Source organism: Parasteatoda tepidariorum, chromosome 2 (assembly GCF_982258835.1).
Source record: "Parasteatoda tepidariorum strain Cologne lab strain chromosome 2, Ptep-v5.0, whole genome shotgun sequence".
Lineage (NCBI taxonomy): Eukaryota > Metazoa > Arthropoda > Arachnida > Araneae > Theridiidae > Parasteatoda > Parasteatoda tepidariorum.
This window is the reverse complement of record NC_141756.1, coordinates 116,782,821-116,810,807: the sequence shown is the minus strand read 5'-3', so window position 1 is coordinate 116,810,807 and position 27,987 is coordinate 116,782,821. Positions and strand designations below refer to the sequence as shown.

Below are 27,987 nucleotides of genomic sequence, written 5' to 3'. Positions count from 1 at the left end.
AGGCAGAAATTTTCTAAGTACCGCAAACTTCCGAGTCTTTTCTAAGTACCGAAATCGACAGAACTTGACAGAATCGACAGTACTGAAAACTTCTGAATGTTTAATAAGTATCGAAATCGTAATAATTTTTCTAAGTACCGAAAAGGTCAGAAATTTTCCAAGTACCACAAAGGTCAGAAATTTTCTAAGTACCGAAATCGTCAGAATTTTTCTAAGTACCGAAATCATTAGAGTTTTTCTAAGTACCGAAATCGGCAGAATTTTCCTAAGTACCGAAAAAGTCAGAAATTTTCCAAGTATCGATAACTTCTGAATGTTTTCTAAGTACCGAATTCGTCAGAATTTTTCTAAGCCCCGAAAAGGTCAGAAATTTTCTAAGTACCGAAAAGGTCAGAAATTTTCCAAGTACCGAAAAGGTCAGAAATTTTCCAAGTACCGAAAAGGTCAGAAATTTTCTAAGAACCGAAATCGTCTGAATTTTTCTAAGTACCGAAATCATTAGAATTTTTCTAAGTGCCGAAATCGGCAAAATTTTCCAAAGTACCGAAAAAGTCAGAAATTTTCCAAGTATCGATAACTTCTGAATGTTTTCTAAGTACCGAATTCGTCAGAATTTTTCTAAGCACCGAAAAGGTCAGAAATTTTCTAAGTACCGAAAAGGTCAGAAATTTTCCAAGAACCGAAATCATCAGAATTTTCTAAGTACCGAAATCGGCAGAATTTTTCGAAGTACCGAAAACGACAGAAATTTTCTAAGTACCGAAATCAACAGAATTTTTCTAAGTACCGAAATCGGCAGAATTTTTCTAAGTAACGAAAACGTCAGAAATTATCTAAGTACCGAAAACTTCTGATTGTTTTCTAAGTTCCGAAATCGTCAGAATTTTTCTAAGTACCGTAAAGGTCAGAAATTTTCCAAGTACCGTAAAGGTCAGAAATTTTCTAAGTGCCGAAATCGTCAGAATTTTTCTAAGAACCGAAATCATTAGAATTTTTCTTAGTACCGAAATCGGCAGAATTTTCCTAAGTACCGAAAAAGTCAGAAATTTTCTAAGTATCGATAACTTCTGAATGTTTTCTAAGTACCGAATTCGTCAGAATTTTTCTAAATACCGAAAAGGTCAGAAATTTTCTAAGTACCGAAATCATCAGAATTTTTCTAATTACCGAAAACGTCAGAAATTTTCTAAGTACCGAAATAGACGGAATTTTTCTAAGTACCGAAATCAACAGAATTTTTCTAAGTACCGAAATCGGCAGAATTTTTCTAAGTACCGAAAACTTCTGAATGTTTAATAAGTATCGAAATCGTAAGAATTTTTCTAAGTACCGAAAACGTCAGAAATTTTCTAAGTACCGAAGACTTCTTAATGTTTTCTAAGTACCGAAATCGACAGAATTTTTCTAAGTACCGAAAACGTCAGATATTTTCTAAGTACCGAAAACGACAGAAATTTTCTTAGTACCAAAAACTTCTGATTGTTTTCTAAGTACCGAAATCGTCAGAATTTTTCTAAGTACCGTAAAGGTCAGAAATTTTCTAAGTGCCGAAAAGGTCAGAAATTTTCCAAGTACCGAAAAGGTCAGAAATTTTCCAAGTACCGAAAAGGTCAGAAATTTTCTAAGTACCGAAATCGTCAGAATTTTTCTAAGTACCGAAATCATTAGAATTTTTCTAAGTACCGAAATCGGCAGAATTTTCCTAAGTACCGAAAAAGTCAGAAATTTTCCAAGTATCGATAACTTCTGAATGTTTTCTAAGTACCGAATTCGTAAGAATTTTTCTAAGCACCGAAAAGGTCAGAAATTTTCTAAGTACCGAAAAGGTCAGAAATTTTCCAAGAACCGAAATCGTCAGAATTTTCTAAGTACCGAAATCGGCAGAATTTTTCGAAGTACCGAAAACGACAGAAATTTTCTAAGTACTGAAAAGGTCAGAAATTTTCCAAGTACCGAAATCGTCAGAATTTTCTAAGTACCGAAATCGTCTGAATTTTTCTAAGTACCGAAATCGTTTGAAATTTTCTAAATACCGAAAAGGTCAGAAATTTTCTAAGTACCGAAATCATCAGAATTTTTCTCAGTACCGAAAACGTCAGAAATTTTCTAAGTACCTAAATAGACAGAATTTTTCTAAGTACCGAAATCAACAGAATTTTTCTAAGTACTGAAATCGGCAGAATTTTTCTAAGTACCGAAAACTTCTGAATGTTTAATAAGTATCGAAATCGTAAGAATTTTTCTAAGTACCGAAAACGTCAGAAATTTTCTAAGTACCGAAGACTTCTTAATGTTTTCTAAGTACCGAAATCGACAGAATTTTTCTAAGTACCGAAAACGTCAGATATTTTCTAAGTACCGAAAACGACAGAAATTTTCTTAGTACCAAAAACTTCTGATTGTTTTCTAAGTACCGAAATCGTCAGAATTTTTCTAAGTACCGTAAAGGTCAGAAATTTTCTAAGTGCCGAAAAGGTCAGAAATTTTCCAAGTACCGAAAAGGTCAGAAATTTTCCAAGTACCGAAAAGGTCAGAAATTTTCTAAGTACCGAAATCGTCAGAATTTTTCTAAGTACCGAAATCATTAGAATTTTTCTAAGTACCGAAATCGGCAGAATTTTCCTAAGTACCGAAAAAGGCAGAAATTTTCTAAGTACCGAAATCGTCGGAATTTTTCTAAGTACCGAAATCGTCTGAATTTTTCTAAGTACCGAAAAGGTCAGAAATTTTCTAAGTACCGAAATCATCAGAATTCTTCTAAGTACCGAAAACATCAGAAATTTTCTAAGTACCGAAAACTTCTGAGTCTTTTAAAAGTACCGAAAAAGGCAGAAATTTTCTAAGTACCGCAAACTTCCGAGTCTTTTCTAAGTACCGAAATCGACAGAATTTTTCTAAGTACCGAAATCATCAGAATTTTTCTAAGTACCGAAAACGACAGAAATTTTCTTAGTACCAAAAACTTCTGATTGTTTTCTAAGTACCGAAATCGTCAGAATTTTTCTAAGTACCGTAAGAGCAGAAATTTTCTAAGTGCCGAAATCGGCAGAATTTTCCTAAGTACCGAAAAAGTCAGAAATTTTCTAAGTATCGATAACTTCTGAATGTTTTCTAAGTACCGAATTCGTCAGAATTTTTCTAAGTACAGAAAAGGTCAGAAATTTTCTAAGCACCGAAAAGGTCAGAAATTTTCCAAGAACAGAAATCGTCAGAATTTTCTAAGTACCGAAAACGACAGAAATTTTCTAAGTACCGAAATCAACAGAATTTTTCTAAGTACCGAAATAGGCAGAATTTTTCTAAGTAACGAAAACGTCAGAAATTATCTAAGTACCGAAAACTTCTGAATGTTTTCTAAGTACCGAAATCGTCAGAATTTTTCTAAGTACCGTAAAGGTCAGAAATTTTCCAAGTACCGTAAAGGTCAGAAATTTTCTAAGTGCCGAAATCGTCAGAATTTTTCTAAGTACCGAAATCATTAGAATTTTTCTTAGTACCGAAATCGGCAGAATTTTCCTAAGTACCGAAAAAGTCAGAAATTTTCTAAGTATCGATAACTTCTGAATGCTTTCTAAGTACCGAATTCGTCAGAATTTTTCTAAATACCGAAAAGGTCAGAAATTTTCTAAGTACCGAAATCATCAGAATTTTTCTAAGTACCGAAAACGTCAGAAATTTTCTAAGTACCGAAATAGACAGAATTTTTCTAAGTACCGAAATCAACAGAATTTTTCTAAGTACCGAAATCGGCAGAATTTTTCTAAGTACCGAAAACTTCTGAATGTTTAATAAGTATCGAAATCGTAAGAATTTTTCTAAGTACCGAAAACGTCAGAAATTTTCTAAGTACCGAAGACTTCTTAATGTTTTCCAAGTACCGAAATCGACAGAATTTTTCTAAGTACCGAAAACGTCAGATATTTTCTAAGTACCGAAAACGACAGAAATTTTCTTAGTACCAAAAACTTCTGATTGTTTTTTAAGTACCGAAATCGTCAGAATTTTTCTAAGTACCGTAAAGGTCAGAAATTTTCTATGTACCGAAAAGGTCAGAAATTTTCCTAGTACCGAAAAGGTCAGAAATTTTCCAAGTACCGAAAAGGTCAGAAATTTTCTAAGTACCGAAATCGTCAGAATTTTTCTAAGTACCGAAATCATTAGAATTTTTCTAAGTACCGAAATCGGCAGAATTTTCCTAAGTACCGAAAAAGGCAGAAATTTTCTAAGTACCGAAATCGTCGGAATTTTTCTAAGTACCGAAATCGTCTGAATTTTCTAAGTACCAAAATCAACAGAATTTTTCTAAGTACCGAAATCGGCAGAATTTTTCTAAGTACCGAAAAGGTCAGAAATTTTCTAAGTACCGAAAAGGTCAGAAATTTTCTTAGTACCGAAATTATCAGAATTTTTCTAAGTACCGAAATCGTCAGAATTTTCTAAGTACCAAAATCAACAGAATTTTTCTAAGTACCGAAAACGTCAGATATTTTCTAAGTACCGAAAACGACAGAAATTTTCTTAGTACCAAAAACTTCTGATTGTTTTCTAAGTACCGAAAACGTCAGAAATTTTCTAAGTATCGAAAACGTCAGAAATTTTCTAAGTACTGAAAACTTCTAAGTCTTTTCAAAGTACCGAAAAAGGCAGAAATTTTCCAAGTACCGAAATCAACAGAATTTTTCTAAGTTCCGTGACCAGAATCGAACCCCTGATCACCGATTCAACAAACTTCTTTACCCATGGCGTTGACAACTACACCACGACTCACACGGTGCTCTCACGAATGTATAGCTTAAAGAACTTCTTCCCCATTCATTAACAAAATCTATTTTGGCCCACTATGTGCCCCCTAATTAGTGTACAAAAATTTCCTTTATTACGATTATTTGGCATATAAAACTCTAATTTCTGGCAGAGTTTGAAAATTATAAGTTAATATTAAAGGGAGTTACGTAGTGAGTCGTGTTCGTAACTCCGGAGTCGAAATTTATCCGTTTTTCAGCTATTATTCCCTCTTTCCCAAAGAAAAATAATTACTTTTATATATATAACACTTTATTCTCGTTGAAATATCGAAAAATAAATTTTAAAAGGTAAAATAAAGTAAATAGAAAAAAAAAATAAAAATTAATCCGTGACCAGAATCGAACCCTTGATCACCGATTCTACAGACTTCTTTACCCATGGCGTTGACAACTACACCACGACTCACACGGTGCTCTCACGAATGTATAGCTTAAAGAACTTCTTCCCCATTCATTAACAAAATCTATTTTGGCCCACTATGTGCCCCCTAATTAGTGTATAAAAATTTCCTTTATTACGATTATTTGGCATATAAAACTCTAATTTCTGGCAGAGTTTGAAAATTATAAGTTAATATTAAAGGGAGTTACGTAGTGAGTCGTGTGCGTAACTCCGGAGTCGAAATTTATCCGTTTTTCAGCTATTATTCCCTCTTTCCCAAAGAAAAATAATTACTTTTATATATATAACACTTTATTCTCGTTGAAGTAACGAAAAATAAATTTTAAAAGGTAAAATAAAGTAAATAGAAAAAAAAAATTAATCCGTGACCAGAATCGAACCCCTGATCACCGATTCTACAGACTTCTTAACCCATGGCGTTGACAACTACACCACGACTCACACGTTGCTCTCACGAATGTATATCTCAAAGAACTTCTTTCCCATTCATTAACAAAATCTATTTTGGCCCACTATGTGCCCCCTAATTAGTGTATAAAAATTTCCTCTATTACGATTGTTTGGTATATAAAACTCAAATTTCTGGCAGAGTTTGAAAATTATAAGTTAATATTAAAGGGAGTTACGTAGTGAGTCGTGTGCGTAACTCCGGAGTCGAAATTTATCCGTTTTTCAGCTATTTTTCCCTCTTTCCCAAAGAAAAATAATTACTTTTATATATATAACACTTTATTCTCGTTGAAGTAACGAAAAATAAATTTTAAAAGGTAAAATAAAGTAAATAGAAAAAAAATAATAAAATTTAATCCGTGACCAGAATCGAACCCCTGATCACCGATTCAACAAACTTCTTAACCCATGGCGTTGACAACTACACCACGACTCACACGTTGCTCTCACGAATGTATAGCTTAAAGAACTTCTTCCCCATTCATTAACAAAATCTATTTTGGCCCACTCTGTGCCCCCTAATTAGTGTATAAAAATTTCCTTTATTACGATTATTTGGCATATAAAACTCTAATTTCTGGCAGAGTTTGAAAATTATAAGTTAATATTAAAGGGAGTTACGTAGTGAGTCGTGTTCGTAACTCTGGAGTCGAAATTTATCCGTTTTTCAGCTATTATTCCCTCTTTCCCAAAGAAAAATAATTACTTTTATATATATAACACTTTATTCTCGTTGAAATATCGAAAAATAAATTTTAAAAGGTAAAATAAAGTAAATAGAAAAAAAAAAAAAAAAATTAATCCGTGACCAGAATCGAACCCTTGATCACCGATTCTACAGACTTCTTTACCCATGGCGTTGACAACTACACCACGACTCACACGTTGCTCTCACGAATGTATATCTCAAAGAACTTCTTTCCCATTCATTAACAAAATCTATTTTGGCCCACTATGTGCCCCCTAATTAGTGTATAAAAATTTCCTTTATTACGATTATTTGGCATATAAAACTCTAATTTCTGGCAGAGTTTGAAAATTATAAGTTAATATTAAAGGGAGTTACGTAGTGAGTCGTGTTCGTAACTCCGGAGTCGAAATTTATCCGTTTTTCAGCTATTATTCCCTCTTTCCCAAAGAAAAATAATTACTTTTATATATATAACACTTTATTCTCGTTGAAATATCGAAAAATAAATTTTAAAAGGTAAAATAAAGTAAATAGAAAAAAAAAAAAAAAATTAATCCGTGACCAGAATCGAACCCTTGATCACCGATTCTACAGACTTCTTTACCCATGGCGTTGACAACTACACCACGACTCACACGTTGCTCTCACGAATGTATATCTCAAAGAACTTCTTTCCCATTCATTAACAAAATCTATTTTGGCCCACTATGTGCCCCCTAATTAGTGTATAAAAATTTCCTTTATTACGATTATTTGGCATATAAAACTCTAATTTCTGGCAGAGTTTGAAAATTATAAGTTAATATTAAAGGGAGTTACGTAGTGAGTCTTTGCGTAACTCCGGAGTCGAAATTTATCCGTTTTTCAGCTATTATTCCCTCTTTCCCAAAGAAAAATAATTACTTTTATATATATAACACTTTATTCTCGTTGAAATATCGAAAAATAAATTTTAAAAGGTAAAATAAAGTAAATAGAAAAAAAAAATAAAAATTAATCCGTGACCAGAATCGAACCCCTGATCACCGATTCAACAAACTTCTTTACCCGTGGCGTTGACAACTACACCACGACTCACACGTTGCTCTCACGAATGTATAGCTTAAAGAACTTCTTCCCCATTCATTAACAAAATCTATTTTGGCCCACTATGTGCCCCCTAATTAGTGTATAAAAATTTCCTTTATTACGATTATTTGGCATATAAAACTCTAATTTCTGGCAGAGTTTGAAAATTATAAGTTATTATTAAAGGGAGTTACGTAGTGAGTCGTGTTCGTAACTCCGGAGTCGAAATTTATCCGTTTTTCAGCTATTATTCCCTCTTTCCCAAAGAAAAATAATTACTTTTATATATATAACACTTTATTCTCGTTGAAATATCGAAAAATAAATTTTAAAAGGTAAAATAAAGTAAATAGAAAAAAAAATAAATATTAATCCGTGACCAGAATCGAACCCTTGATCACCGATTCTACAGACTTCTTTACCCATGGCGTTGACAACTACACCACGACTCACACGGTAATCTCACGAATGTATAGCTTAAAGAACTTCTTCCCCATTCATTAACAAAATCTATTTTGGCCCACTATGTGCCCCCTAATTAGTGTATAAAAATTTCCTTTATTACGATTATTTGGCATATAAAACTCTAATTTCTGGCAGAGTTTGAAAATTATAAGTTAATATTAAAGGGAGTTACGTAGTGAGTCGTGTTCGTAACTCCGGAGTCGAAATTTATCCGTTTTTCAGCTATTATTCCCTCTTTCCCAAAGAAAAATAATTACTTTTATATATATAACACTTTATTCTCGTTGAAATATCGAAAAATAAATTTTAAAAGGTAAAATAAAGTAAATAGAAAAAAAAAAAAAAAATTAATCCGTGACCAGAATCGAACCCTTGATCACCGATTCTACAGACTTCTTTACCCATGGCGTTGACAACTACACCACGACTCACACGTTGCTCTCACGAATGTATATCTCAAAGAACTTCTTTCCCATTCATTAACAAAATCTATTTTGGCCACTATGTGCCCCCTAATTAGTGTATAAAAATTTCCTTTATTACGATTATTTGGCATATAAAACTCTAATTTCTGGCAGAGTTTGAAAATTATAAGTTAATATTAAAGGGAGTTACGTAGTGAGTCGTGTTCGTAACTCCGGAGTCGAAATTTATCCGTTTTTCAGCTATTATTCCCTCTTTCCCAAAGAAAAATAATTACTTTTATATATATAACACTTTATTCTCGTTGAAATATCGAAAAATAAATTTTAAAAGGTAAAATAAAGTAAATAGAAAAAAAAAAAAAAAATTAATCCGTGACCAGAATCGAACCCTTGATCACCGATTCTACAGACTTCTTTACCCATGGCGTTGACAACTACACCACGACTCACACGTTGCTCTCACGAATGTATATCTCAAAGAACTTCTTTCCCATTCATTAACAAAATCTATTTTGGCCCACTATGTGCCCCCTAATTAGTGTATAAAAATTTCCTTTATTACGATTATTTGGCATATAAAACTCTAATTTCTGGCAGAGTTTGAAAATTATAAGTTAATATTAAAGGGAGTTACGTAGTGAGTCGTGTTCGTAACTCCGGAGTCGAAATTTATCCGTTTTTCAGCTATTATTCCCTCTTTCCCAAAGAAAAATAATTACTTTTATATATATATCACTTTATTCTCGTTGAAATATCGAAAAATAAATTTTAAAAGGTAAAATAAAGTAAATAGAAAAAAAAATTAAAAATTAATTCGTGACCAGGACCGAACCCCTGATCACCGATTCAACAAACTTCTTTACCCATGGCGTTGACAACTACACCACGACTGACACGTTGCTCTCACGAATGTATAGCTTAAAGAACTTCTTCCCCATTCATTAACAAAATCTATTTTGGCCCACTATGTGCCCCCTAATTAGTGTATAAAAATTTCCTTTATTACGATTATTTGGCATATAAAACTCTAATTTCTGGCAGAGTTTGAAAATTATAAGTTAATATTAAAGGGAGTTACGTAGTGAGTTGTGTGCGTAACTCCGGAGTCGAAATTTATCCGTTTTTCAGCTATTATTCCCTCTTTCCCAAAGAAAAATAATTACTTTTATATATATAGCACTTTATTCTCGTTGAAATATCGAAAAATAAATTTTAAAAGGTAAAATAAAGTAAATAGAAGAAAAAAATAAAAATTAATCCGTGACCAGAATCGAACCCCTGATCACCGATTCTACAAACTTCTTTACCCATGGCGTTGACAACTACACCACGACTCACACGTTGGTCTCACGAATGTATAGCTTAAAGAACTTTTTTCTCATTCATTAACAAAATCTATTTTGGCCCACTATGTGCCCCCTAATTAGTGTATAAAAATTTCCTTTACTACGATCGATTTTTTGGTATATAAAACTCTAATTTCTGGCAGAGTTTGAAAATTATAAGTTTATATTAGTGGGAGTTACGTAGTGAGTCGTGTGCGTAACTCCGGAGTCGAAATTTATCCGTTTTTCAGCTATTATTCCCTTTTTTCCAAAGAAAAATAATTATTTTTATATATATAACACTTTATTCACGTTGAAATATCAAAAAATAAATTTTAAAAAATAAAATAAAGTAAATAGAAGAAAAAATTAAAAATTAATCCGTGACCAGGACCGAACCCCTGACCACCGAGTCTACAAACTTCTTTACCCATGGCGCTAACAACCACACCACGACTCACACGTTGCTTCACGAATATGTAGCTTAAAAAACTTCCTTCCGGTTAATTAACAAAATCTGTTTTGGTTCTTTATGTGCCCCCTAAATAGTGTATAAAAATTCTCTTTGGTATGATTGTTTGGTATATTAAGATTGATTTATAAAACGTGAAAATTCAATCATTAGATCAAAATCTATTCAGGGTGGTCTGGCTTTTATTTTGTACACTATACATCTAGTTCTGTGAACGAAATGTTTTTAAAGATAAGATGAAAAAAACTGTGGGTTAAGGTTTTGAATCCACCCTGCTGTAGAGCGGGTACCAGCTTGTCAGGGAAATAAAGGCGGTAGGTGCACAATGCTGATTTTATTTTCACCACCACTCCTCGTTAGTCATAAATCGTGGAGTCTTAATATCGATGACCCTCTAGCTCACAATAGACTGTTGGGCGAATTTTTCCTGCACATAAATATTTTAAATAAAATTCTCTTCGCGAGAAACCTTTCAAAGAAAGTTTTCGTATTGTACTTTCGCAGACTTTAAAAAAACAATCCAAAATCATGGTCTTATGCTCGTTTATTTGCTTTCCTTTAAATGAGGCCCTTTGCAAAATATTTTCTTATTATTTATTAATATTTTCGTTGAAAAAGTTAATATTTGCTTTATTTCGTTTCCTTTGTAAAAGGTTTTCGCTTAATATTTCTGCTAATCTAATCATGACAGCAAACAAAAATGCAAAAAATAAGGTTTACAATTTGCTTGTTTTTTAACCTAAATAACAATATTTTTAAAAAAAGATTTAAAAATCATTTAGTTTTCCTTAAAAGGAGGAAAGGTTGGAAATTGCAATATTTTTACGTCATTGAAAAAAGGTTTTTACCGCAAACCTTTTCGTAACAATGAAAGTAAAGTTAAAACTCAAGGTTGTCGTAAGGTTACATGCTTTCTGGGAAACCTTATTTTGCTATCTGCGTAAGTTCTTATACAAAAGTCTGATTGCAAACAGAATTTAAAGAAAAGTTTAAAAGCGATTGTGTGATAAAGATAATTCAATTCGTTTTTCTTCTACGACAAAAATCCGCCAAGAGGATCCCAGCTCATGACGGTTTCCAAACCTGACCACAGCTCTGAAATTGAAATGATGAAGGGCCATCCTCACTTTAGCTTTATCGGTCAATTGCACCATTCAGATTTCCAATTCCGCCTCTTCAATTGTCGTCGGGCTACCGAAGCGGGAGTGCCATCCTCTGTGCAGTGGATCAAAATTGTGATCATCCTCAGAAATGTTTCCCCGACCGTCGCCAATAGCCCACTATGCAGCTCTAGTGCCTCGTAAATGAACTACAACAACAACAACCCTCTCTTCAATCAGAAATTCGGAATTTATCATGGGTGTTGGATTAGTTTTACTAATGAAAATCTATTTCTATAAAATAAACATTGTCTAACTAAAAGAAAAGCGTGTCAAGAATAAGCTATGTGCGTTACGCGTATTCCCATTCGCAAAATGTTCGCGGGACATTACTTAGTTGAAAGAAAATGATCTTTGCTTTTCCAACCATATAAAATTTCGGTTCTGAGACAAGAGAGACTTGATATTTAAAACAAAATCAAATGTGTGGACACCTATCCTGTTTGCATTATCAGTCTCATATCTTTCAAAATGACTTCTTAATTCAATTTTACATATTCGACGGGTCTCGACAAAGCAAAGTTTTAGCAATTATTACTCATTTCAACTATCTTTCCTTTCTGGGATTTCCCGACTTTTTTCTTTTTCAGCATTTATTTACTTTGCGTAGAGTTTTGTTGTCGCAGTGCAGTAAGAGCGATCCAAATATGCTTCCTCTGTTGAAATATAGTTCGATATATTGTCTTAATTAAAAACCGACAAATCGATATTTAACTAGTATTTGATGATCTCAATCTATTTAAATTTTCTTATAATTTTGTAATGTAAGATAATATTGTAGTAGAAGAGAGAGTTTTTTTATTTTATATAAAATTGTTTATATATTTTTGTTATTGCATCAAAGGTGTGTCAATCCGCTGTTATATATTGTTTATTGCTTCAATTTTGTGAGGATCGATTAAAAGCAGTAAAATTTGAACACATATTTATATGTTGTGGGCGTCAGTGTACTTTGAAATTGTATTATATTGTGAACTATATTTGAAATCAAATTCCGTATTGGGATTTAGTAAAGGGCGGCGACCTAACTCGAATTGATCTATTTTTGACTCTCGTCTGTTATCATCTGTAACTCTTCTAAGGAGAGAAACTTTTTATCAGACAGGTGGATTCTCTCTGTTTGAAGAATATGCATATTTTACATTTCTTCAACATGTTTTTCACGCAACTGTCTTTTTGATCCTTTATTTTTGTATAAACAACTTGCCTGTTTATTTATTTCCCTATCGCAGATATTCATAATTGACGCCTGATATTGACATTTTTATATTCGTGACAATTTGTTTAAATATTAATTCTCCTAATTTATTCAATTGAAAAATGGAAGCAATAGCCAAACACGATTTTAATGCTACTGCCGATGATGAGCTCAGTTTTAGAAAAGGACAAGTCCTTAAGGTACGTTAAATAGCTCATTTGTTAAAATTGCTTTTATCTTGCGTTACTCAATAAACAACGAATCAAGCGAAAGAGATATTAATAGTTAATCAAACAACATTTCTTCTTTTTTAATTGAAAAGAAAAATGTATTTAAATCAGTGTTTGGCATTTATTACAGAGTGGTAAATAGTGTTAATTTTTTAATAAACTTTGCAGTAAATATTTAGAACATGTATAATATTAACATTGTATAAATTTACAATTGTGCATAAACAGTTTTTCTAATTTTCTATACATAATTTAATCATCTATGCATAATATGTATTCTATGCAACTCTTAATTTTGTACATATTAACAAAATGTCTTCAGCATTCTGTACAGAATTGTTATCTATTAATATACAGGGCTGCTAACTACTATGGTTTTAGCTAAATATTTTATAAAGTGGTAGGCAGTTAAAAACTCTCTGAATTATTTCTTAGTTTTGCAAATATTTTAAAAATCTCACCACATGGGAGCTAGATAAAAGTGGCCTTTCATACAAAACTTCTTCTAAAAGAAATTTTTCCAAGAATCCGGATTGGCAATCCATATTATGATATAATTTATTATGTATAAAAATTATATGTATAGTTTTTTATGCATGTTAATTTTATGACTGTTTTTAAGGCCATAATGTATTTTTTAATAACAATACAGTTTTTTATTTCCAGGAAAGTAGTATAGAAATTAAAAGTCTAATTTTATATTTAGACGAGAATTATTTTTGATTTAAACTAACAGATTATTAGTTGTAGTAATAATTGTATTTTATTTACATTGCACAATGTGCTATTTTTTTTTTTATAAACGTCGTTGAACAGCCGATCCAATTTTGGGTTTACGGCTACTACTTCAACTCCGTAGCCTCTTCATTTTGAACCCAATCCAGAAGACTAGGGAACTCCTGGATCAAATATTGGGAGAAATTTGCCTTTGTGGAGGATTTTTTGATGCAACTAACCCACATTTGCATTACATGGAGAAGAAAACCTCCCTCACTTATCCTGATGGCAAGAGGACTCTAATCCATCCGTCTACCACTGAGAAATTTTATGTCAGCATTCGATGGACTGATAGTCTAGGAAGCAGATTGCCATTGTAATTTTGAATTTGAGGACAGGTTTCGCTCACTCCCTTCATCCACCTACTCATTGACCACTTGACTTTGACGAACTTTGTTATTGCATTCAGTGCACTGATCAATATAAAAGGAAATTAAATAGATTTTTAAATTATTCATTTATTATTATTTATTAATAATCATTAAGGAGATTAGTCAATAATTAAAATTTTAAGAAAAAAATATCTTGAAACATGCAGGGTTTGTTGATACAATTTAATGTGGATATGAGATATAAATATTACATTTATTTTCAATTGAATATCATAATGTATGATATATTTAAGACATTTATAAAAATGGTGCAGAAATGTGTTGATGTTTTAAAGATTTGTCCAAAATATCCAATCCTAATATTTCTATTATAGTTTACTCATATTCATGAAAAAATCTATGTTTGAATTTTTAGTTGTTGAACTCAATTGCACTTCAGTTCAAAAACTATTGTCTAATATTTGATGTGACAGTTGCAGGTTAGAAAAAAAAAATTCTGATTTCAGAATTTTTATATAGAATAGGAACTAAAAAAGCTGTGTAAATATTTCGATTTAAGATTTATCAAAGCAGAGAATTTATGTTATTATTAATTAAATAGCATATTCATGATACTTGAGATTGTTATGCTTCTTTTTTATTATAATAGACATACATAATATTCGGAAATCTTCTTGTTTAACATTTATCTTATTTTTAAAAAAGAAATTGTTTAATGCTAAAGGAAATTTAAGTTAAATTTTATAAGCTTTTTTTTATGTAGAAATATTTGTATCAGTCCTGAGAATATTAATCAACAAAAGTTATTAATTTTGTGAGATTACAGATAGTTTTTAGATAATATCTAATAAAAGTTTTGTATGTTTGCGATGTGACGCCTGTGTTAATGGGGCCTCTCTTAAATCTTGCTTTATAAAAATTAAAACTTACATTTTTATGAATACTATTGTGTAATGTTATTATTCCTGTATTAAATTTAATATCTGGGTGAAGTTATTTTTGTGCATTTTTAGGTTTTAAATATGGAAGATGATATGAATTGGTACAGAGCAGAATTAGAAGCTAAAGAAGGTCTCATTCCGAGCAATTATATTGAAATGAAGAAGCATGAGTAAGTAAAATAATTATTTTGTTTGCTGTAATTTTGTTAGAAAATAATCATTCGAACTGGATTTAACATTATTTCCATAGACTCATAGTAAGATAATAAACTTAAAGTATCTGTGTACACAATCCAAAAGTATCTGCAAACTCATAATATTTTTGTATATAGAATAATTTTATTGAATATACGAAATCAGTTAACTATATAATATTTGTATTTATTGTTGACAATATATATGCACAAATATATTAATAGTTATACATAGAACTACATTCATATTAAGTAATTTTATTTATAATTCTAATTTACAGTTTTATTAATTATAAATTTTTTAATCCTGGAATTTTCTATATTTGCTCTGAAAGGTCGGAAAAAATTTCTTCTTTTGTGTATGAATCCTGTTCAAATTATTTGAATTCTATTTTTAGGAAATCATGAAAGGTTTTCTTTAAAAAAGGTTGAAAAATATCTCATACTATTTATAAGCTCATACATATATGGTATACGCACACTTGGAAAGTCATGAATTTCAGTGTTGAACAAAATTTGTCATGAAATGTCATGATTTTCAATATTTTTTTAAAAAATCATGGAAAGTCATGGATTTAGGTCGCCTAAAATCTAATTTTTTGAAAGGTAATCCTCCCTCCTCCCCCTCAATTTCATCCTGTTCTAAATATCTGAATTCCTTACAAAATCACTTCTGAGAGTCATATTTTATTAGAATATAATATATCTTTATCATGTTCTTTAAAAATTATGTTGATCTTTCAAAAAATGAAAGAAAAAAATCATTTCTAGAGCGAATTATCTTTTTAACTTCTGTGATTTAAGAATTTTTATTATTTTTTATTTCGAAATGAGAACAGACAAATGAGTATTTCTTTCCTTTCTGATGAACAAGAAAAGTATCTTTCGAATGTAATTCCGCAGAAAAAAAGAGAAAAAATTGCTTTTTTGTTTTTATTTCAGCCTTTTTATTGCTTCTACTCTTTCTTTACTCTGTTTTTTAAATTTAAAATCTGTAAATATGAAGATGCAGAGTAGAACAGTTTTGCTTATAATTATCATTTCAATGAATGTTTTTATACTGCTTTTTTAAATTTATTGTTACGTTTTTGTCAGAGAAATAGTAACTTCTTAAGTCATGAATTTGAAAATCAAAAATGTAGCAGATACCCTGTACATACTGAGAACACTAAGATTCATGTACAAAATCTTTTATTGGATACCATTTGCCATCCTTATATATTTTTTTGCTTCCTCTGTTGTTACCTCTTATTTAATTGCATTTCTTTAAAATCAGTGTAATTCTATTACAGTTGGTATTATGGTAGAATAACCAGAGCTGATGCTGAAAAATTACTCTTGAACAAACATGAAGGAGCCTTTTTGATTCGAGTCAGTGAAAGCTCTCCTGGCGATTTTTCTCTCTCAGTAAAGTAAGTATTATTTTGCTTTTATTGACTTGTTTGTAGTGTTAATGTGAATGACCGAGAGAATGTCTACTTCCACCCATGAATGTCAACAATCACATGATTGTCCGAAGTATTTGTTATATCCAATTTGATGTTAATTTATTCATTGGTATTATTATATTTATTTGATATTTTAATATCTGCTGAGAATAGATTTGGAGAAACGTCAATGTTCGGGCTGCCAATTAAATGCATTCTGGGCCGTTTAAAGAAAACGTTGTAGGTCATCATACCGAGCACTGAACCTTAAAAAAAACATTGATGTAGGGCATACCGAGCAAACCACCGGGAACTTAGCAGGACCTAGCATATATTTCGAACATTCACCGGTCGACCACACCCAATTTTGATCATTCACAGAATAGTGTTTTATTTTTAACTGACTGAAGTGTTGTCTTAGTATGTAGTTCTAACAAAAATGTACTTCTGTCATGCAATTATGATATTTTCTCTCATTTAAAAATCAAATTATTATGTTTGATATTTTTATTTGTTGCAAACCATAAATTTAAATCAATCTAATTTTTAAGCTGAAATGTTTTGTCTTTTATGAAAAGTCCCCTTCTTCATCAATGCGTTTTAATCCAAAAGGCTATGAAAATGGGTCTCGACAACTCATAGTAATCGATAGCCAAAGTCTTAACTTTTATGGGTTAAGAATATTCTACTATTAAGAATATCTGCCCTACCAACAGAGGGCACTGTAATCATTCACACTAATTCTGATTATGTATCACTTGTGTGGATTGAAATGGAAGATTTATTGCGAAGCTTAACAAATATATCACACCGTTAAAATATTGTTCTCATAGCTGCCAATTCTACTGGATTTTGCAACTTTCTCCTTGTCTACTGATTTAATCAAAGCTCTCCTGGTTTTTGTACATTTTAGGATATTTCCTAAAATTGAGCAAGTCTTCTAAAAAATTCCCATTGAAATAGAATTTTTGCACAGATTATTGCTTGGATGTTTAAATAAGTATTACTAATACATAATGAAGCGAAGCTCATTTATAGAAATCAGTTCAATACTTTTTTTGTTCTAAAATGTTCAGTTTATTTTTATTCTGAACTCTCTTTTTAAACTAATTTTTAAAATCTTTTAACTGTCTTTAATGAATTAAATGCCTATCAATATTCAAAATTATAAGTAAGCATAATACATAACATTTCAAGTATTATTAATGACAATCATAACGGGGAAAGATTGCAGTTTTTCTATTTTGATAATTAAAAAAATTCCCTATGTTTAAAATATTTAGTGCATTACGCAACAATTATCATGAAATTTATGTTTTGTAAAATCTACTAGATTTTTTTCTATCCATGATGGCAGCTATGTGTTCTATATTATTAAATTTGATTGTTAATAAATATGGCCTTTTTAATTCTTGCACTATTTTACAACGAACCATTCTGATTAATAAAACATGTCGGTCTCTACGCGTAGGCGCACCCGAATAGTACCCAGACATCCGGGGGGCTTGGGAATCTTACTTTCTATAAATCACATTTTTAAAAAGAATCCTAAGGATAAGCAAAATTGCCATATATATTTTTTAAAATAAGTATATTCTATTGTATAAAGTGTGTATTTCGTTTTTCTTTCTACAAATAGTCATTGATTATCATGCAAGCAACAATAATTTGAATAGTTTATCACCAGAAAAACTTAAAAAGGCAAACAAAATCTATTTTTCTATGTTAAAATGAAGTTTTTTGTGGTAATCAAAATGTGTTTAAATTTTTTAGCATGGTGCGTAGAATTTTTAAAAAGTGCTTAAAGATGCATATTTTCATTTTTTAAAAGACCTTAAAGGTGCTTTTTTCATTGGGTGTTTTTAAAAAGTGCTTCATTTACCCTTTTTGGAAAGGAGATTTTTTTTATTTACCCTGTCTATTTTTGCCATGTATTATGCAGAAGCGTGGTTTTCACATTGTTCTATTCCAAGTTTCCACATTTCATTCAACCACTATCCATTGAGACGTACAGTCGGTCGGTAGTGTATGAAAGAGCCAATCATTTTACATGTTTGATGAAATACTTGCAAGTCTGCATGTGCCCCTACTGAGTTTGGTTCGTTAAGATTCTTGCTCTCTTCTGTGCTGCATTTTGCATGATATTCTCAATTTCAGGCTTCATTTTCCACCCTCTGATATCTAACCGAAAAATCTCTTGATCATTTTATAATAGCTATTATAATAAAAAAATAACTCTTTATCAAAACTAATTATTTTATCATGATCATGTTATTGTCTTTGAAAATTATTTTGTTAATGTATGTAGTGCTTAAAAATATTTTATGAGTGCTTAAAAAGTACTAAGGTGCTTATTTTTTGTTGAAAGATTTGGCTATGCACCCTATCGAAAATTATTACATACGTTAAAATTGCATTCCTTTATATTTGTTAATGACTCGTAATAAGGGGCCGAAAGCATTTCTGTCCTGGGGGGGGGGCGAGCTGTTTACACTGCACTATAACAGATTAAACGACTGGAATTACAGTTTTGATGTAAAGTGATTGACTTTACTCAGATTTCACGAAATCCTGGGTTTTTTAAGACCTTTTCCGACATGGGTTTTTTCGTGAAAAAAGAAAGAGAGAAAGAGCAATTTGATAAGTAGTTTTTTTCAAGTATAATCTACATACATACTTACGTTTATTAAATATAAACATGAGATATATTACATGATGAGGAAAGATATTGCTTTATTTTTACAAAAAGTATTAATAAAATCAATTTGTTATGTAACTAACTATTTTAGTCATTTTATGCCTTTTAAATCTATAACGAATTGCATAGTGATAAAGAATTGCATACTGAAAGAATTCTTAGTAAAATGTAAAGCATAAAAAGTCATGTGATTAGTTTAAATTGTAAATGAACACATAACTTGTTTTGAAGTTAGTGAAACGAAATGCACTATGTTGCACTTGGTATGTTTATTTATATTTTTTCAGTGTATGAATTTCTTATATACCTTACAATGTACTTTTGTCTTTATTATACATCTTGCTTTTGAAATTAAATAAAAAATATTTAAACATTCATTTTTCTAAACATTTTAAGTGCATAATTTAAGATTTTGATGAGCAACCAGTGTATACAATATGCATTCTCATTTCATAATTGAATAGTTATAGGGTCATGATATAATTCTTTTGTAATTAACAAAATGTTTATCAAATGGAATATTAGCAAGCAAAATAATATTCATAAATATTAATTTTTGATATTCTACTCATTATAGTATTTACTATTAATACTTTGGTATTAAATAAAATAAAGTTTTGGTAATTATAAATTTAATCTCAATTTCATGAAACTAAAAATTTAAAATATCAGAAAGTCTCTTTTTTTTTGCAGTTGATGGAAACAGGCACTGTCTATAATAGATATCTTAAAATAAAATCTAATCGACAGATAACTACAAGATTTATTTCGAAATTTTTTTGTCTAAAAAATTCTTATTCCATTTTGAAATATTACTTACATGTGACATATATTTGTTAATGCATTTTCACAGACCCAGTATTCATGTTACACATAAATAAGTAATATATTATAACTTAGCAGTATGTTTTTTTTTTTAATTATGTACATTAATTTTTTTCTGTATTTAGCCTATTTGTTCATCTTAATTTTGTTTGCAAAATTCAGGTTACTGTACTTCATCTTATTTTGTATTTCTGTAATGTAAGAAGGCACCATATTTAATGTGGTGCCATGTGGTGGGAAGGATTCTTGTGCAACTTTTGAAAGAGGTTCTTGATCCCTCTGAAAGCAAACTGAAAAATCTCTAGAACTTTTTGCTGATCATGTGGACTAACATAACATTCCAAATTTACGGTTGCCACTCCACAAGAAAAACCTGGAAAATACAGGAAATTAAAAAATCATTTAAAATTACAGGGAAAATGCAGGCAATTTTGTTTCTTATTTTCGTCTTTTAAAAAAAATTTAACCTCTCAATGTTCAATTTCTGGGATATTTAAGGATGATATTTCAGCTGTATTAAACTATTTCATTTGCTATAGCTTTATTTGTTTTAAGTATGTTCAACTATTCCTTTTTTTTCTCTTAAGTTTTTTCAGCAATTATAATTACAGCTCACACAAGAACACAGTGATTGTATTTTTCCTCTTAATATGTTGTGTATAATATGTACGGGGAGAACAAAGGGAATTTTTTGTTTCGAGATTTGAGTGGCAACCCTGTATTATTATTAATCAATTTTTTTTTTGTGGAAAATATCCGTTCAATTGTTACATTTTACTCATTTTAGTTTTTTTTAAAAACTGACTTTATGTGTGATATTCAGGAAAAAGTATGAATGAAATGTTTATTTTACATGCATCATTTATATTGTTTCTAAAAATGTTAGATAATCTTTAATATTTTATTGTAATAATTGATTACATTTTGACATTAAGTGCATTTTCAATAATGTATTCTTTCATATGGATTACTTTATATTTAAATTGCATGTTTGGAAAAAATTTAATTTAAACAAAAGATTTTTTTTTCAATGCTATTTGTTATGGGTTGTTGGTTCTTAGTTGGTACTGTATTTGGTTATATAAACTTTTCTATGAGGGATTAATATTTAGTTGTTTCAGATGTGGAGATGCTGTCCAGCATTTCAAAGTGTTGAGAGATACGCAGGGTAAATTCTTTCTCTGGGTTGTGAAGTTTAATTCTCTTAATGAACTAGTAGAATACCACAGATCAGCTTCTGTCAGTCGCTCTCAAGATATTAAGTTAAAGGACATGCATCCTGAAGAGGTAACAAGTTATTTTGCATCTTTAACCAGCATTTTAACCGCTCAAAACCTAGGAATGTTTTCTTTTAATAAACTCTTTTGTATTAGAAACCAGGTTTGGGGTTTTGGATGTCTTAAACTGGTTTTGGACAGCACATGTCGATTTTACTGTTGTAAATTGTCCAAAACCTTGAACACTGGCAGAGATGATTATGCTTCGGAAAAAAATTCAGATTTTTCGCTAACCGGGATCCAGAAGTTTCTGGAAATCCAAGGTCCAGAAGTTTTAAGATATCACCAATCACATTTATGAGTAAAAATTCTTGTATATTTTATTTTAAAAATATAAGAACTAGAATTTATACTTGGCATCTCTTTCATTTGTAAATATTTTTTCTGGTAGGGAAATAAATGTGATTAGAGATAAAAGTGAACTTATACATAATTATTTATTTAAATTAGGCTACATATATTTAGAATTTAATTTTTAGAAATATCAATGATTTAAATTTATAAAGACATTAATTTTTTGTAATGCGTTATTAGTGATTTTACTCTAGAAATTTTCCGGATTTTTGATCACACAATCACCCCTGCATTGGTAAAAGGTTAAATTTTCTATTTTTGTAATCATTGTACACATAATAATTACATGTATTAATAAATATTTTATACTTTTTATGCAATTTGCATTAACTTATTAAAAGAAAATAATATAAAAGGAAAAAATTTATACATTTTTAAAGCTGTGGGTTAATTCATTCAACAACAAAAGTGAGTACCTTATCCTTTAAATGAGAATAAATATGCTTATAATACTGATAAGTTATGTTTTTGCATAAGAATGAATAGTGCTATATTAAAAATAATAATAAACTTTTTTAATATAACAAAAACTTCATTTTGTTTCTTGTTCAAAATTAACCTTTTATTTTTCACAATATTTTTTTCAAAATTAAACATAATTTGAATAAAAGGGTTTTGGGCAGGACAGTTTAAACCATGGATTAATCCATTCAGTCTTAAACCTTGACAACAACACATAAATAAAAAAAAGTAAAAACTTTTTTGGGGGCAGGATTAGACTTTTTACCTTGAAATCTAGAGGATAAATTCCGAAAAATAGGGTCCCAATTGTTAAAAGAGAGATATTTGAATCCATTAATCTTATTTTCTCCTATTTCACTATCTCGAAGAGAATCATTTGTTCACACATTTAAAGTAGTTGAAAAATTTGTATTTCTTAAAGACCATTAGTAAATAAATTAATTTTTATATGATGAACAAGTTTAATAACAGTGTGCAAGGTGGATGGTTGTATGTGTTTTTAAAGAAAATACATTTGATTTTTTATCTTAAAATAATTAATTTGGTAAATTATTTCATCAAAAGTTATTTAAAGTATTCCCTTTATTGTTTTACGGACTGTGTGTGAATCAGGACTAAAAGAATAAAAAATTAGAAAAAAATTTTTAATAGAAGGTTTTTTTCTTTTTGGTATATAGCATGTTAAATTATTAGTATACAATTTTATTACTAGTATACAATTATAATTTTATTTCTAAATCTATAACAGCTTACAGTGTAATTATTGAAAGATAAAAATAAATAGATAAGATATAATTATGCGCATCATACGTTTTTTAATAGATGAGATACAGCCAAAAATGTTTCAAAATTCCAATTGATTAATTTAATTTTATTTAAAACTGTCATATCGATATTTTATAATACTACTTTTGTGATAACTACATAAAAGACACTCCTATCAGAAAAGCTTCCTCTTTCCAACCAAAGTCCATATGAAAAAATGTGGTGGGTAGATAGCTCTGGTAGGTAACAGGGGGGCAAGAAAAGGCATTCCGCCATCAATTTTTAAAAAATAATTAAAAATAAAACTCAGGACAATTTTTTTTTTAAAAAATCCCTTCTCATTTCATTTACTAATTAAGGGCCTAATAATCACTTCAAATTTTTATTCCATTTACTTAAAGATTGAATGAGATGTGTATTATTATTGCTTTGCATGTAGGTTTAATATTTTTTAAATTACCACGCTCACTGTTTAACCCACTGGCAGCTTAGCAAATGGGTAAAAATATTCACTATCTAATAACATGGAAAACCCAGTTTGACTATGCAGAGAAGACTGTGGGTTAATGAAAGTTTGGTGGAGCATTATGGAAGTTCGCTCAAGTGGGAATACAAAAGAATTTTCCCATTTTTATGGTTCAGCAAGCTCGGCTCCTATTGAACGTATGTTTTCTATGTTGTTTGGCTTTCACCATGAAACACTTTGAGTCTCGAAAAAGCTTGTTAAAGTTCGTAGATATTTAATGAGTGAAGCAAAACCAGAAAAGACTATTACAAAACTTTAACTAAAAGTTATTTATTTATTATAATGTTCTTTTTTTTTTTTTACTTTTTGCCAGATATCATTAATTAATGTTAATTACAGAATTTTCTTATAAAATGAATATTATGTGACATCATTGAGATTAAAATATTTTTCTTTGAAATATATTTGCATAAAATTAAAATTTCAAAAAATATATATATATATATTTGAAAATGTATGAAATTGTAATAACTGTAATTATAACAAGAGAAAAAAAAAAAGTTGGCAAATAGTTTGCTTTTTTTGTCATTTCTTAAAAAACCTACCCTTTTTCTTTGTAGGTAGGTGGTTAGACAACCCTGCCCGAATGTGAATAAGACAAAAATTTAAAACTAATAGCAACATTTATTCCTTAAATTATGAAACTGGGAGAAGTTTGATAAATTCTACATGCAAATATTACCCTAAAGTTAGGGGGGGGGAGTTCCTTCCCCCTTTTGTAAATCATTAAAAAAATTATTTGTATTTATTTATTAAATTTTTTTTTTGCAAGAAAGTTAGTCAAAATTTATATTTTTGTAGATAATGTGTACATAACTTTCTGCCTAGTTATTGTTTTCCTCTAAATTTGTTATGTTTCAATGGAGTTCTCCAACAAATTATTGAATTCATAGCTGCCAACTCTACTGGATTTTTCCAGTGGTTAAAATTCTCCTGGTTTTTGTACAATTTAGCCTTAGCAAAAATCCCTATTGAAATAGAATTTTTGTACAGATAATTACTTACCTGCTTGAATATTTAAATAAAGTATTACTAATACATAATAAAGCGAACCTCATTCCTAGAAATCACTTCAAAACAATTTTTTGTTATAAAATGTTCAATTTATTTTTATTCAGAACTCTCTTATTAAATTAATTTTAAAAAAATTTCTTTGATGTCTTTTAAGGTTCGAAATTATGAGTACACATAATGCAAAACATTTCAAGTATGTTTAATGTCAATGTTAACTGGAAAATATTGCTGTTTTTCTATTTTGATGATTATAAAAAATCCCTAAAATTCCGTATGTTTAAAATATTTAGTAAGTTATGTAACAGTTATCGTGAAATTTATATTATTCTGTAAATTCTGCTGGAAGCGTTATGTGAATCTTTTTTGTTTTGTTTTCAGTTTCTGGTACAAGCCATGTATGATTTCCACCCACAAGAAGCTGGTGAATTAGAATTTCGTCGTGGAGACATCATAACCGTGATGGATCGATCGGATCAGAATTGGTGGGAAGGCGAGATCGGATCGAGACGGGGATACTTTCCAGCCACTTACGTCGTCCCCTACCATACATAGAAGGATTTTTTTTTTCATTTTAGAAATAACTTCTCTTTTGTACATAAAAAACTTGAGTCGCAATCTCAACAAACCTAAGACTTAGTATCTTGTGTCCTAGATGTTATATATAAAAACCAAACAGTCAAATCTTTTTTCTTTTCTTCCTAACGCAACTTAATTAATGGGTGGCATACTAAATGTGTTCAATTCTGGTACAATGCTTTGTGGCTATGGACCAATAATTTTTTTTATTTGAAGTTAAACTTGCATTTTTAAAAGTGCTCTTTTTAATCAATTTTACTTTATTTAAAAAGTCAGGAAAATATGGAGTATTGTTTTTGTCTTTTCTCTTAAAAAAGAAAAATTGCATTTAACAGTTTCAGCCACCTAAGATTTTTTTAAAAATTAGTTTTCTGATATTGAAATTAAATCTTTATACAATTAAACAAATTGAGGCTTATTTTTCTGATTGAGAAAAATTCAACCTGTTGTTTATCAACTTTGTGTTTAATTTTATACCATAATAATTTTTCTACATAGCTATAGAAATTATCTCTGTGATTACGGAAAAGTATTGTTGCTATCCCAATTAATGTTGATTGATTCTCATTGTAAAGCGTTTGGACTATTTAGGAGACATTGTTTTATTAATGTTACGATAGTTAATTTGCTGTTAAAATAGGTTCATTAACTTTTTTTTCAGTGATTAAGATGTGTAATAAAGCATTTAGTATTTATTTACAAATTGTCAAACTTTAAAAGCTTTAGAATTAAAATATCACTCTAACATTTTTTTCTATTATTACTATTGGCTAACGTAATTTTAAATCAAATCTCATTATTCCAAAAGTCAATTGAGTGTTGTAGTCTGATATGAAATTTCCATATTAAGCTTTTTCAATGAAGAATTTATAAAATTTCTAGCAAAATTTTATTTTGAATACTGATAATTGTGTGTCTAACAATATAGCATACAATATTTATCTTGAATGAAAATATTTTCTTATATAATTTTCTTAGAAACCTTTTTTCTTAAAGTTATTGAATGATTAAATATTATTGTTCTACTTTGTTGTTGCAACTTAATTCTTTCTTTTAGAGTTAATTATGGATTTTATTCTTATTTTACTATTGTTTTTAAAAGATAGTGTCTTTTTTTCTTTTTAATTATTTAATAATTTCTGTTTATATTTCTTAATTTATTGAGACTATAATTTACCTAATAATTATTTTGCTCGTGGACTACAGAAATAAAATAGAATTATTTGATAATTTTTGTAATAGTGATTTCATTTTTATTGTTCCTTTAATAGAAGGAACGACAGGAGTACTTTTTTATGTTCTGGAATTTATGTCAGGTTTAGTAACTGAATTCACAGAATTGAAACTATAATTTGGCTTCCGCTTTGCCAATGGAAAAATCATTTAAAAATAAAGTCAGACGACAACTATAATGTAAAGTCGTCGAGTGAGTGATTTAAGTAATAATAAAAGTGTGAGCACTTATTAAATTTATTCAGTTTTTAAATTATGAAGCACAGTTGTTAATAAGTAGGGTTTACACCAGCAATGTAATTTAAGTGGTCCAATACGACCACCTAGGTATGCATTTAGTGGTCAAAAAAATTAATATGGTAGACAAATTTGAGAAGAATAAAACTTCCATCTATTACACCCTAAAACTAATAAGGTACCATAATGATTGAAGATAAGAATTTATTAAAATTAAGTGAAAAAAAGAGCTAAAATAATATTGATTCTACATGCAGATCAAAATGCAGAGACCAAATGTATCAGAACTAACAAAATATATTAAAAATTATGAATAAAGTTTATTTTATAAGAGCAAAAACTTATGTTTTATTGATGAACAATTACATTGTCCATATATGAAAAACACCAGAGTTTATGGTGCCAGATAAGAGATATGCATTATAATTGTTATCCTCACATCTATTAATAAATTACATAATAAAAGTTTAAAAAAAGCAATTATTCATTTGAAAAACCTAACCAACACGTAGAATAAGATTAGTACAACATTTTTTTTTTTTTTAAATGCACGGATTTCGATGCAGAAAAAAATAACTATTTTTCGTTACTAACTTTCCAGACATATTTCGAGGCAACAATATTGTTGCCCGTGCATATGATTTTAACGACAAAAATGTGCTTGCAAGAACTGCTAGGAAGTGTTTCTTGCTAATTTTGTAGCAAGAAAAAGTAAAATTTTATCATAGTAGGATTTTTGTAGTAGTTCTTGATTAAAATAATTATTTCTAAGGTATATTTCTTTTTTTCCTGTCAAAGCTAATTAAAATTAATGGTTTTTGTTAATTTGTAGGCTTTATTAGTGTACCATTCGAAAAATTTGTTGTGTGAATTATGTCGGATTGTTTTTAACTGCAATAAACTGACATACAAAGATATTGTTAACTGTGTGTGAAATATTTTTTACGTAAAAAAAGATATATTGTGTCACTTATTTTCCTCCTCAGCATTTGTTTTTTTAAGATTGTTCATTTATACCAACCAGATTGTGGGAAATTCTATTTATCATCCCCCAATTTACTTTCACTTCAATTATTGATATATTTTAACTCAGTGTGATATTTAAGTGATGTCAACAGTTGATTATAAACATTTATGCAACAAAAAGTGAAATGGTTTTTAACACTTCTGTTTGCCAAACAAAGCTTTTTTTTTTCTGCCTAAAGGTTAAGCCTAATAAAAACCATTTTCTTTTAATCTCTGAAGATTGCTTGGCATTAGTAGTGTTAAAAACTAAGCTTTTGTGCTTCAATACAAATGTAATCAAACTGCTTCTATTGTACGATTACTTGTGATTGGTAAACAATAAAATGAAATGTTTCATGAATTCTTGATCTTCTTAATTTTCGCACATTTGTTTTCAAACCCGTGGCAGAACTGCTGCGACTCTCTCACAGAATATTTACAGAAAGAATTTCGGTTTTTCAGAAGTAGTGAAGAATTTTGGTTTTCTTCAGAAATTTTTTATCTCTGAAATTCGCACCTCGGAGGGAAAGGAAGTTTTCGGGATTTTTCTATATTTATTTGAGAAGAATAAAAAATATAGATAGAGAAGTAAAAAATTTCTTTTCTGCAGAAATGTTGAAAGAATTTCTTTTTCTCCAGGAATTCTTCTTTG

The 27,987-nt window shown here is 29.6% G+C and overlaps 1 protein-coding gene across 4 annotated transcripts; it reads left to right on the top strand.

The window, feature by feature from the left end:
• Window positions 1–11,859: 11,859 nt before the first annotated feature.
• On the top strand, window positions 11,860–27,696 carry drk (growth factor receptor-bound protein 2 drk). Of its 4 annotated transcripts, none has more exons than XM_016073417.5 (5): window positions 11,860–12,662; window positions 14,815–14,912; window positions 16,229–16,348; window positions 21,008–21,173; window positions 24,663–27,696. In XM_016073417.5, the coding sequence occupies exons 1-5, from the start codon at window positions 12,585–12,587 to the stop codon at window positions 24,834–24,836; spliced, it is 636 nt and encodes a 211-aa protein (XP_015928903.1). In that variant the 5' UTR covers window positions 11,860–12,584; the 3' UTR covers window positions 24,837–27,696. The 4 variants fall into 4 exon arrangements, with proteins under 4 accessions (XP_015928903.1, XP_071034109.1, XP_087014278.1 ...); XM_071178008.2 differs by having other exon boundaries at window positions 11,892–11,981; XM_087158152.1 differs by having other exon boundaries at window positions 11,958–11,981; window positions 20,999–21,173.
• The last annotated feature ends 291 nt before the right edge of the window (window positions 27,697–27,987 follow it).